This window comes from Leptosomus discolor, chromosome Z, assembly GCF_034619465.1.
Source record: "Leptosomus discolor isolate bLepDis1 chromosome Z, bLepDis1.hap2, whole genome shotgun sequence".
In the NCBI taxonomy this organism is placed as follows: domain Eukaryota; kingdom Metazoa; phylum Chordata; class Aves; order Leptosomiformes; family Leptosomidae; genus Leptosomus; species Leptosomus discolor.
Window position 1 is genome coordinate 81,796,672 of NC_141419.1, and position 12,633 is coordinate 81,809,304.

At 44.6% G+C, this 12,633-nt stretch overlaps 1 protein-coding gene across 1 annotated transcript in view; it reads left to right on the top strand.

Annotated features, from left to right (window-relative positions):
- The window catches only part of PDZD2 (PDZ domain containing 2), a 137,987-nt gene that overhangs the window by 75,369 nt on the left and 49,985 nt on the right, over positions 1 to 12,633 (top strand). Inside the window, exons 3-5 of the mRNA XM_086479822.1 lie at positions 9,036 to 9,178; positions 9,850 to 9,982; positions 12,109 to 12,276. Coding sequence (XP_086335948.1) covers positions 9,036 to 9,178; positions 9,850 to 9,982; positions 12,109 to 12,276 — 444 coding nt within the window. The remainder of the gene's footprint in view (positions 1 to 9,035; positions 9,179 to 9,849; positions 9,983 to 12,108; positions 12,277 to 12,633) is intronic.

The following is a 12,633-nucleotide window of genomic DNA, read 5'->3' on the forward strand; positions in this document are numbered from 1 at the left end:
TATAAGCATCTGGATTAATAGGGTGTTAAAATCCACATCCAATTTGGCAGTCACTGGTGGACACTGTGTAAAGGAGACTGGACAGAGTAAAAGTGCTTTGACAGTGAAGGAAGGCAGGTGGCGAGGGGCTGGGGCACTGTGTTTGGACATTTCTGCATTGGGAGAAATATATGGCACGGGAGGAGTGCAGGGTGTGCACCAGATCTCCCAGGCTGGTTGTAGCACTGGGGCTGTGGTGGGATGCCTTTCTAGGATGGAAACAAGTCTCAGTGAGTGGTGGCCCTGTAAGGTGTACCTGGTGTTTTTGTGAAGTTGGCTTACCATCTATTAAAAGAAGAGAGGGAGGAGGGCAAGGGGATACTAATGCCTTGCCTCGCAGAAGTTTTTGGGGAAGGTCTGAGTTATAGTAGTGCTTTGAGATCTTGGCTGTGTATTATTAACCCCAGTTACCCTGCGGTAGGTCCCAGCTGCCAGAGCAGCATGCCTAGCCAGCTTTGCTATCTTACAGACCAGCTGAGCCCAGCTTACGTAGAGCACAACGCTCTCTGGGCTCATGAGTGTGTATACAGGTGCACACAGATGTGCATGTACGTAAAAGACAGGTCTTTGCCAGCCAGCACTTGCTTTTGTATCACTGCAACTGCATGGCACTTGGGTTTGGTTTTTTGGACTCTCTTCTTTGTTTGGGCCTGTTACTGCTTTCTTATTAAGTGGCTTATGGCTTGTCTCAGGAAAGGATGAATGCTTTTGAATTCCGTTGTGCTTTGTAGTTAGGAAAGGCTGACAGCCTTTCTATAGGAGTATTTACCAATTAGCATTGGTAAATACCAGCCTTAACTTGCGTTTTGGTTAATGGAAAATGTTCCTTAGCTTGCCAAGCAGAAGAGGAAGGCTAATGGTACATTACAGGAATCAAAACATGAGTCTTGAAATAAAGTACTGGCTTTCAGCATTTTACTGTTTTTTTTTAAAATGTGTTGGAGAAAAAAAAATTCTCATACACTTGCTGTACCAAAATGAAAACCTTGCTGTGAGCAAGGTACTCCACTGCAGCTAAGTTGCTTTACATCAACTTTTTTTGGCAGTCTAAGCAGTAATTATTGTTTCATCAAGGCTTTTATGGGACTCTTATATGATGCATGTTTTAGACATAAATAACTCTATTTTTAGTTTCTAGTGTAGACACCTTTAGTCCTGTAAAGGCCTTCCTCAGAATCTGTTTCTGTTCTTAACGTCTTTTTATCTGTTGTGTTTGCTTCCAGCTTTCATTAACACAAATCCTGGGGCTATCTACTGTCTTGAAGTTTTAATGTGCGCTGTGATAAGCATGTCTTCCCTCTCTCTTGCCTGTTTTGGGTTGTAAACTCTCTTAGGGACGAGGGCTGTCTTTTAATTGTAGCTGTACAGCACTGACAAAACTTGGCCCTGCTTTTGCTTGGGGTTTTAGGAAGTGCTTTGATGTAACTAGTAGAGAAATTACACTTACTTTTTTTTGCTGCCAGTTATGTTCCACCTCGCCATAAAACAACCATCATCACAACCTTCTGGGGTTAAGTCTCACTCGCTGCCAAATTTTTTCAACTGACTTACGGTTTTGCCTTTCTTTGCTGTGATTTAAGCATTAGCTACAGCTGTGGTAGTTGCAGATTTTAATTTTGGATAGCAATCTGTCCTTCTATCCTGTTTCTTGATTGAATTTTCCAAGGGTGTGGTGAAGGGTTGGGTGTAGAGATAGTCTGGTAACGTAGAAGTGGTAATAAGTTAACTTTAGTGTGTCAGCTTTCCTGACTTTTTGAAATGAGCTTCCACAAAGGCAGCACAGGTACACACAAAGTTGTGTTATAGGAGGTCCCTGCCATGCTCAGCTGTCACAAACCGTAGGTGAGAGTAACAGTATGAAAGCATTTCCCACCTACACAGAAAGTGGTATTTTTCAGTTTGCATATGGTATTACAGATACAGCAAACCCATGACTTGAATGCAAAGGACTGGCTTTAGCTGAAATGTAAGTTCACACCGTTTTATGTTTTAATCATTAAGTGCGAATGTTTGAAATCAAGTGGACATGCCTAAAAATAGAGTATGCTGTTTGCTTAGGTGCTGTAGTGTTTTAGGTGTTAGTCGGGATTATAAAGCTACATACACTTAATTTTTGAGGCAGGGTGCTGAGACCACAGAGCAAACCCAAAGGATTCCTAACACTGGCAGATGTCAGGACCAGTCCCCATGAGAGACCCCTCTTTAGCTACGTGGGAACGTGGTGACTTACTCGGGGATGGGCTTTAATGTGCTGCAGGCAGCAAGGGTGTTTTTTGTGAAACTTGAGACTAATCAACCAACCACGATCCCAGTAGTCCAGCAAGAGGATGAGACTGGGCAAGGTGCTTGAGGGAGTGCAAACACCTTGTAACTCTTAAAAGCCTGAGCTCCCCAGGAGCGATTACTGGGCTGAAACCCCCCAGGGTAAGGGATAGCTGAGAAATCCTTTGGCTGATTGTGCACTAAAGCTTCAGTTGACAGCAAGAAGGGAGCAGCCCGAAGAGGTGCAATCCAGATGGTGATGGCTCAGGATGACAAATGACTCCAGCAGATTTTTGTAAGGGGTGATGATGTAGTTCAGGTGCTTGCAATGGCTGATAAAGTGTTTAAAGCCCTTGCCAAGGAAATGATGTCAACAAGCAGTCTGTCTCAGGAGATGGATCCCTGGGGGACAGTCTGCTTTAAGTCGCAGAATTTTCATGCTCTCTGCTGTGATGCCTGTTTTGTGTATTTTAATTATGTGTTTGTGTTTGGGGGAGGGTATGTTTTTGCCTTTGACTGTTCCCCAGGCTTTATCCCCTAGGACGCATCTCTTTCCATGGGGAAAGTACTCACATTTCAGTGAGAGGATGCCAAGTGTCTGGCGGCTGCTTGTCCAAACAAAGGGGGGACTTGTTATATCAGCAGTGGACACTTGAATGCAATAACAGTTGTGTCTGTGCTACGCTGGCTCCTACTTACTTTGAGGACACGGAAAGTTCACGTGGTCAACGCTGTAATCCGTATTAAGGGCTACTTGGGCTTGGTTTTGTTTTTGTTTTTGTTTTCCTGTTTCAAGTGCTGTCGGAGACACCCGCTATGTGACTTGCATCATCCAGAGGTAGAAGCCAAAGGCTTCAGTGGCTCAATGCTAAGGAACTTTCATAGTCAGTAGGGATGGACAAAGAACTCCTGTCTTGGAATTTATTGATAAAGGAATTCAGATTCTTTTTCTCCAGCTTTGGTTCATCTTGGAGTTGTTTAGCTTGCTTGTACAACAATGAAAACAAAACCCAAGGTAGCAGATGAAAGCAGGAGTCCTGCTGTCAGATCAGCCTTAAAAATAACCTGCTTAAGATCAGATGAAAAATGTACTCATTATCCTCTAATGAAATAATTGCTTTGTTAAGAATCTGCAAAAAAATCAGGTTTTGGCATGATTTTCTGGTACTGAATCATTCACATTAATATTTGTTATGTGAAGAGTGATGGCTTTTGACGGTATCTTGAGATAGAGGAGTTTGAGCTACACACCTGGTATGTCATCATGTGAGTTAATCCCCCAGCTACTGATCCATCTTTCCCACCTGCCTGCTGGAGAACAGGGATAGTGGGAGGAGGCATGATTTGACCCAAGGTGGGGCAGGCAGCTGGGAGCAGTGCTTTTAATTTATCCCACATCAGTGAAGGATGTGGGGGGGTGGTGTGCTGGTATGGCCATCCCAGTATACTCCCTGTCCATGAGGAGGAGGATGCTGTGCTGGTTGTTGCTTGAAAGCAGTTGCTTATATGCTGGTCACAATATGGCGTGTTTCTGTTTGGGAGATTTTGTGCTGGTCTTGTGCTGGTTTTCAGCTGTGCGTGATCATCACATTGTCTGCTAGCTCCTATGAAGCCTATTGAAGTAATTTCTTTTAATGCATGAAACTTAGAACTTTCTCTTAGTGTCATGTTTCTAAAGCAGCTTCATGGCCAGTGAGGAAGAGCTCACTCTTTGCTTGTGCTGCTGCTACAGGGAAAACCTGTGAAGTTCGTAAGTGGGAACTGGTTGCTGCAGGCGGGCGGTAAAAATCCACGTTGACACATGGAGGGAGGGAGGCACCCCACAGGCTGTGTTAGGGCCAGTGCAGTCAGGGTGTGCATACAGACCTTGGGTGGTTATTGGTATTCTCATCAGGGCTTATCTCTGGTTTTATTTAAAAATTGATACATATTTATACCAGGTTCGGCTGAATTGCTGCTGTGACAGAAAGTGCTTTATTGTAGACAGCTCTTTTATATTTTCCATTTTACTGTCTGGCTTTTTAACTACTTACTGCATTTCTGTTTTCCATTTGTTTACACCTTGCTCCTGCCAAGCTTTGCTTTAATACAAGATTTCAAAGCAATTTTTCCTTTGCATACATAGATTTGCAGCTTCTTGAACACGGCATAGTCAAAATCAGTCAAACCCCTTTAAACTCCCCTGCAATTAGCTGGTGAAAGAAAAGGGGGGGAAGAATGGCTGAGATGTCTTTTATTTATTTATTTTCCTCAACACTCAAGAGGAAAAACGTTCCTTTTTGTTTTATTAATGATGTGCTTATGAAATCGAGCGTTTGATGGTATGCACTTGGAGCAGGCAGAAGGCAAGCTTCCCCACGTCGTGCTGGCAGCATGCTTCCTTTCTGATCTGTAGTGCGCTAGTTTATTCCAGATGTAGGAACAGAGGCTGCCTGATGTACAATGGCTTCATGGTGGAGAAAGATGGCCTGCGGGGACCCACTTGAAGTTGCCAGCTGTATTCTCTATTCTCACTTGTGGTCTGTTACATAAGATGACCCATTTCCATTTTTTTTTTTTTTTTTGCTTGTGATTAATCCAAGTAGAATATTCATACTGTCTTTAAAAACATTTTAATTATTTGTAGCGTGGGCACTTTGAAGTTGATCAGCTTCAAGTGGAAAAATCTGGTCCAAAGGACTGCCTGATCGAAAGAGCCAAGTTAGGAGGAAAGTTGGGTCACCTAAGAGTGATGTAACTGCAGAGAACAAAAATTTGCCATTAGCCCAACTGCAGCCTGGCTTGAGTGTTTGTCTTTCTACTTCATACGTGAGGGAAATCAAAAAATGTAGCTCTGGAAGGGACTTCAAGAGGTGTACTGGTCTCATCTCCTCTGAGACCATCTTTGACAAAGGTTGGTCCATTGTGTCTGTGAAACCCTTCCATTGAGAGGAATCTACAGTCCCTCTGCATAGACAGGTCTGCTGCTGCTCTGGGTTTACAAGCAAAGTCCATGGGGTGGATCTGAGCAGAGTTAACAGTTGCTCCCAGGAGAAGGGGAACAAATCTCTAAAGGGAAATTTGTGCCTCCTATTCCTTTGATACTCTCAAAGCAAGCATGGATGTCTTTCTGAGTGTCCGTCTTGGCCGAATCTCAGGCGAATTGCATGAAATTTTCTGGTTTCTCATATACAGGTATTCAGCCTAGTGAGCCCTTTTCACTTGGGTTCTCAGGTGCTGAGCTTTGTTATTGTCAGTTGCCTTTGGTTAAAGGATATAGGTCAGTCTTCTTATTCTTAAGAGTGACCAGAACTGGGTGTTGCCTGGTCCCTGGCTGCAACAGGAGCTAGTAGTGCCTCTCTCTGTGTCCTTGCTGAGGACGTCTGGAGTTCGAGGTAACTGGCTGGACTGGCATCAGCACATATGTGTGCTTCAGGCATGAAATGGTTTTGCGCCGAGAGTTGGGGGTGCACGTGTGCAGACTGTGTCACTTCTGAATGAAGCTGTGGGGGTTGTTCTGAGTCATTTTTAAATGAAACTATGAGAATTATTTGGAGAGGATGGAAAAGTTCAGATGATAATAGGAATATAAAACTGACAGCAGCCAAGCAGCAACTAGAATTGCGCAGCCAATTAGAGAGAGCGGTCAGCAGTTAAACTCATCCTCCTCTGGGCAGGGATTATACAGGCTCCAAGGACAGTGACATCAGACCTGTGAACTGCCAAATCTAAATACACTTGGAGTTTCCCCTGGGTATTGTAAGTCTCTGGAGTGGAGTGAATACACCAGAATCCTAGCTTTCATTTAAATAAGTGAGCTTGTAGTCTTTTTGTGTATGAAGGAAAGCTTGAAAATATGATCCTTTAAGCAATTTCAAAATTAAAGACATGCATCACTCTGTCTTTTTTTTCTTTTCTTTTTTTTTAAAGCATTTAGGCTTTGTGTTGTGAACCTGGGAATCTCCAGTAACTCAAGAAATCTGGTTTTAAGTAAAATCTAAATGCATTTACAAATGCTTGGAATTGGCACAGAGCTTTACTATTAAGGCTTGCCTATGATGGAGTCACATAAGATGCACATTCAAAGCAGCAGCGTTTCCTAGCTGGCTGTGAAGTATCCTGTGATGCTCTGTGCAAAAGAGATAGCAGCTTCCTGGGGAGGGGAAGGGGGTTCTGCTGAACACCCCCTTTCTCCAAGAGGCCTCAAGCAAAAGCTAGCAATCTGCTTTTTAATACCTAGCTTTCAGAATCTTGGAGTGACAAACCTTGGAGGTATGTGTGTATTGGTGGGGGGCGTTTGCTTTGTAGCACGTGATTAAATGAAGGGCTATGAATGTTTTATGAAGAAGAGGGAAAGAACAGTGAGGGGATCTGATTTCCAGTCGACGCCAAATTGTTTGTTCCCAGCAAAATGCATGCAGCTGACCAGCAGGGACTGGAGGGACAGCATTTTCTTACACAGGAGATGGTGACCATGTCATTTGAAAATGAGTGAAAGAAATACATGTTTGGGTATGTGCCAAATGCTTTTGTTGTCTTTATTGTGGCTGCATTTTTCTATCCATGTTTGGACTGAGTAATGTGTTACTTTGCAAGTGCTTTTGATTTCAATGGGCGTTCAAGAGGAATGAGATGGTGCTTGCGTTAAGAGCAGCTGAATCTTACCATTTGCTGCTAAGTGTTTTGCTATGTAAATGGGTGGTTGAGAGTGGGTCAGTTAAGAATGAATATGGGATTTTTTATTTTTTAATACAATGTGTGACAGTGAGGAGTGCTGAGGAATGCAAGCTAGGTGCTGCACGTCATGGGCCTTTACATAACTCGCATTCCAGAAAGCTTTTGCAAATTGTTAAACGCAATTTTGTGACTGCATTGTTAAACTTTATTGGAGGGTCTGCTTCCAAACTGGATTTAACAATGGGACACTCGGTGCGGCACCTTGTGAGAAGAATAGATGCTCATCGTTTCAGCCTGGGCTTAGTTGGGGGACGCAGAGACTTGCATTTCTCTGTTACACTGATTTCTTAATGGGTGTGAGGTACTTTTAGAGCAATAAAACCTCTCTGGATCATTTTAATGCTGTAGCTCAGTTCTGTTTTTTAAATAGATAAATACAGTTGACTCTTGCCCCTGTGTTTAATATGGAGTCTTAGGTATCACTCTAATTTATCTCAAAAGTATTCTCTGTCCTGGCACATCCTGTTACTCAACAGGAGACTGAGCTTTTGTCGATGCATTGAGGATCCTAGTTAAACCTGTTGGGATGTTGCCCATGTGCATGACTTTCAAATTAATAGATTACCCACAGGTGTATATGTTTTCAGCCTCAAACTTTTGCATTACCTCTTAAGACACCTGGTTTGTTTTTCCTGTTTCCCCTGCCTGTGGTCTAGGGGCTGTGTAACATCGTTATTAACATTTTTCACTTTGTTCTTAAGATACTTGTGTAGATACTGACCTCTTCGTTTCTGTATCTGAAAAACTCATCTTGCATTGCATTTAAAAGTTTCAGCATAGGGCCCCAGCGATCAGGTAGAAAAAGCACATTTTCTTCAGTTACTAAAGGCTCAGATAAACAACGATGGCCTAAAACCTGCAGGCTGCTGCCACAACCCTTGGGTTTGCTGATATATTTAGCAGTTCGCCTTCTCAGAAACAAGCGGCAATTTGTACATGCTCTTCACAGTTTGCCATGAAATTTTAATCAACTTTGCTACTTGGGTGTTTGCGTACTGCAAGAACATTACTTGTGTGCAGAACAGACCCAGTCGGAAACAGCTGACCTGGTGCCTGGTGACTACAACACATGGCCTAAAATTAGTGTCCAAATCGTGCATTTTGCTGTCTTGCAAGCTTGAAAACGTCCTAGAGTTTCTCATAATTCTGTTATACTGGTTCTTCCCCTTTCTGAGAGACTCCTGGCAATCGCCTTAGGTGTCTTACTTGCTTACTTATTTTTCTATTTCCTTTTTGCTCCGGTGATATTTGCCACACTTGTGTTTCCTTGTGCCCAGTCCTTTCGGTAGGACTCATGAGATCTGGGTTTGGGTTGCATTTTGTGTTGCCCTGGAGTTTGTAAAGCACTTTTTGGATATGTAATCATTAAAAAAAAAAAAAAAAAAGTGTCCTAAACATTGCCTGTTACCTTGCTTATACTGAAAAGTTATTCTCTGCGGTGGGTAAATCTATTATTTACACTCAGTACAACAGCTGTCCAATACGAAATATTTGATTGACAGCTGGTAATTTGAAGCTAGTGGTTTTTTTCCTGTGTCTCAAATCCTGCAAACCCCTCTGGAGAGGGAAACACTACAGTGTGATGCCAGTCTGGTCCCTGCTGCAATAGCAGCTGCTCTAGTTGGTGTTCACATTCCCCGTTGAACAATGCCTTGCTCCTCTGCAGCCCTGCACAGCTCATCCTTGAGTTTTGGCGAGGGGATTTGAGGCTGCTGCTTGCTTCGGGAAGGATTGGGGCGTTGAAAGCAACACCTCTGCGTGGCTCAGAAAAGTTGCAAACAGCCCTGCAAAGAAAACTCTACAAGCTGACCCTTCTCTGTGCTGCCTCCTCCTTTCTGCCTCCTTCGCTTGGACCGCAGCTAACACAGCAAAGCTAAGCAAAAACACCCGTATAGCTTGAGCTATACAGATATGTGGTGATGGGCAGCAAGGTGCTAAATAGCTCCCTCCTGTACCCTCCCAGCCCTCTCTCAGTGTCCAAATCCAAATTCAAGGACTCTCTGCACGTTTTCTCTCAGCGAGAAGGTTGCCGCATATGGAGGATGCACATCCTGAAGGGGACGGACGGGCTGGGAATCCAGATAACGGGAGGCAGAGGGTCGAAGCGGTCCCCTCACAGCATCATCGTCACCCACGTGGAGGAAGGTGGCTCCGCACACAGGTGAGGCGCTGGCGGTGCCTTCACGGGAGTGGGTGTGATGGAGCATCCATGGCCATCGCTGTTAGCCAGACTCATGAGACAGGTGTAGGGGTTTTGCCCTCCCATTGTGTGAGGGTGACAACATGGCATTTTTAGCTTAAAAACTTACTTTTTGTGATTGGTCACTGAAGCTTCTTCCAGCATGTTTAGCCCAAACTATAGACAGATCAAACACTTGTTTGGTGATGGAGCGTGAACCAAGGAGGCTGGTGGCTTGTGAGACTTTTTTCCTAAGTCCCTTTTTGGAAGATGGGCCTTTCCCATGGGATTGGCAGGGGGTGAGCGTGGGTTGTGCAACCCAGGGTGCTCACTGCCAGCCCTGGCCCTGCTCCCTGACGGGGGGCAGATGGGTGTCACTGCTGCTTCCTGACCATCTCCTGTGAGGCACAGAGAAGGTTTGAGGGGTCTCAGCCCTGCAAAGAGGGTGAAATGACTCTGATTATAACAACAATTTCCTGGGGGCACCTTTCTGAGCTGCTTTTTTGGGCAAATAACCTTGCACCAATCAATGCAAGCTTAGCGTCAGCCAGATCACGTGTTGCCCATCCCTCCATGTCCCACCGCGTGCCACTGGAGCCTGGCACTGGGGAAGGACCACCCTGCAGCTCCGTGTTCCCGCTCTGTTTCCACAGGGACGGCAGGCTGACAGCAGGTGATGAGCTCCTCATGATCAACGGGCAGTCGCTGGTTGGGCTCTCCCACCAGGACGCCGTGGCTCTTCTTCGCTCGGCTGCTGGCCTGGTGCAGCTGGTGGTCGCTAGCAAGGTACAGTCCTGTCCTTGGTGGTCTCCTGAATGTACATCCAGAAGAGATTGTGCAAGTGCTGCGTGGAAAGGGCATGTTTTTGATAGGGAATCAAATGTGCACATTTGTTCCCCTGAGTTTAATGCACAGATATAGGAAACATATCAGTAGCTGCCATAAATCTATGGCAAATCAATAAGGTGTAGACCAACTTAGTGATTTGCTTGTATTGTCACTGTCATTCAGTGTGCAAATGAGTCTGTATTTATTCATGCAGATGTTACTTAAGTTTTGGCCAAAACCATTCTCTTAAAATGTATGCTAAATAAAGCAGGCTGTTCTTGGCCTCTTCTTCCTGCCTGCATAGCCTCCCTAGCTCTCATCTCTTGTCCTATCTGTTTGCCTGAGGTCTCTTGATGATGATCTCTTGGCTTGAGTTCCTTATTTTGTCCTTGTTAATAGCTTGGAGTGGAGCTCTTGCAGATAAAGGAGCATGAAATTTCAGGGAAATGAGAGTGGAATTCATTTATCAGTTGGGCTCTTCATTCTCCTTTCATTGCGTGAGAGGTTGAGGAGAGATATTAAACAGTATTTCGCCCTTTGTTTAAGAAAATCCTTCCCATCTGCCCACCCCTGTTTCCTCCCCTCCCCGGACCACAGCCTGCTGCTGCCCTGCTTGGGTTGATGCAGGTATTTGGTGGGTGGCGGACTGGCTACCGAAAGCACATGGGGTCTCAAAGAAGGCCGTGCCTGCAGGTGGAGGCCATCAAGGCCTTTGGGGTGGTAGCAGGAACATCTTGGGCTAAAGGGACCGTTTGTAAACTTACATTTCCAAGGAGAGCGTGAAGTTCTCAGCGAGCCACTGTTTTGTTATTTTTTAAATTTTTCTTATCTTCACCTTCAGGTAGCCGCAGGCAACCTGATGCAGGCTTCTGTGGGTTTAATGGCTGGATGCTGTTATGGCTTCCGGGCATGCTTTGTGCTCTTCTTTTTCAAGATGAGGCTCTATCCCACCATATTCAAAGTGAAGAGCCTATACTTCTCTAATGTTTCAGTTAGACAGTGAAGTTCATTCAAGACCTTCTGTAGGCTTACAGCCTGGTATTAACCCCACTGGTGTTTATTCTGGAAATGACAGTCTTTGAGCTGAAGTACCTACATTTTGTATTTCCTTTAGACAATTGGACTCTGACAAAACACAGGGCAGTAGACTGCATAAATTTCTCCTTAAAATTATTTGCTTATTCATGTGATGATTGCATCAAAATAATCATTGATAATAAGCTTACAGCATAAAACAGCACGCTCCTGAGATCAGGCCGTGAATCTATTTCGCCTGTGCTCTGTGCACTTGGACAGTTTTCATGTCCCTGGGAGGAGGACTTGGAAAGGCAAGCAGTGGGGAATCCAGCCTGTGCTGTGTTTCAGGCAGTCTCAGAAAAGGTGTAAATAGGTGAAGTGTTCCCCAGCAGCTCCCTATGGGTGTTATTTGTTGGTATGGGAAAGCAGCCTTGCAGTTTGGCCTGGTGAGTGCTCTTGAATGCAGAATTTGTTCTGAAAGCAATAAAATGAGTCTGGTCTGGCCACTGCTTTCAGCTGGTGTGCATGTTTGCCTCCTGGAAAAGGTGCCAAAGACTGGAAACAGATCCTGAAGCATCAGGACTGAGTTGGTAGAGGATAGGTGGGTCAGTTTTCATTTTGTTCGCCTAAGTAGGGTTGTCAGTGTATTATTCTAATGCATGTGGATAGATAAACATGTGAAGGGAACATCCGCAGGGAGGGAGCAGGAGCATAGAGTGTGATTTGGGATGCAGTGAAATGAGTAATGAGGTCTGTAAACTCTGAGTCTGCTTGCAGTGACGTTTAGTAAACCTAAAGTGGGGAGGAGCAGGCTGCTGGAGAAGCATTTATTTTAAATTCTCCTTTATGAAATCTAAATATTTTAGATGTATATTGGCCTGTGTTTACTATATATGCACTTTAAAACCAGGGCTGCTTTTTGTAACTGGACCATTAAAGTTTGAGCACATGTAACAAGGGGAGGATTACCAGAGAGCTGTCACCGGACAGGTGAAATGGAGCAGTTTCACCATTACTTTGGTGGTTTTCTGCACACAGTGTAACATATTTTGTTGTCTCTCGGGTAGGAATCTGCTGAAGGGGATTTTCTGAAGTATCCATCTACCAGTTTGCCAGACTTGCTTAGCACTTGCTCAGTCCAAGACTCTGTTTCTTGCACTGACAATAAAGAAAACGAAGAGCCAGAAGAAGAAGATGTGAAAGGAGTGAATGTGTCTCCTGAAAAACTGGTCGCTGTAAGTGTGGCTTTGGTGTGACATTTTTTACTCTCTCCCTTGATGCCTGTTTGCATCTGTCACATTTTTGTACAGCCTGACAATGGAGCAGGTCCTCAGGATGGGGCAATCCCATCCAGCCCTTCTTTACTTGGGACATGGGTGACAAGCTGAAATGGGGATGGCATCTACCACAGAATCTGCCACCTCTGCTATTGCACTGCAGCAAAGCAGCAGCACAGGGAGCAGGAGCTCTCGTCCTCCAAGCTATGTGGCAATCATGGTTTTGTTTTTCTCTCTGCTGTTGGATTGTTTTCCACCCACTTCCCACTGCTTTTGTTGGATCTGATGCAAAGTCTCTCTCAGTGCTTACGCGGT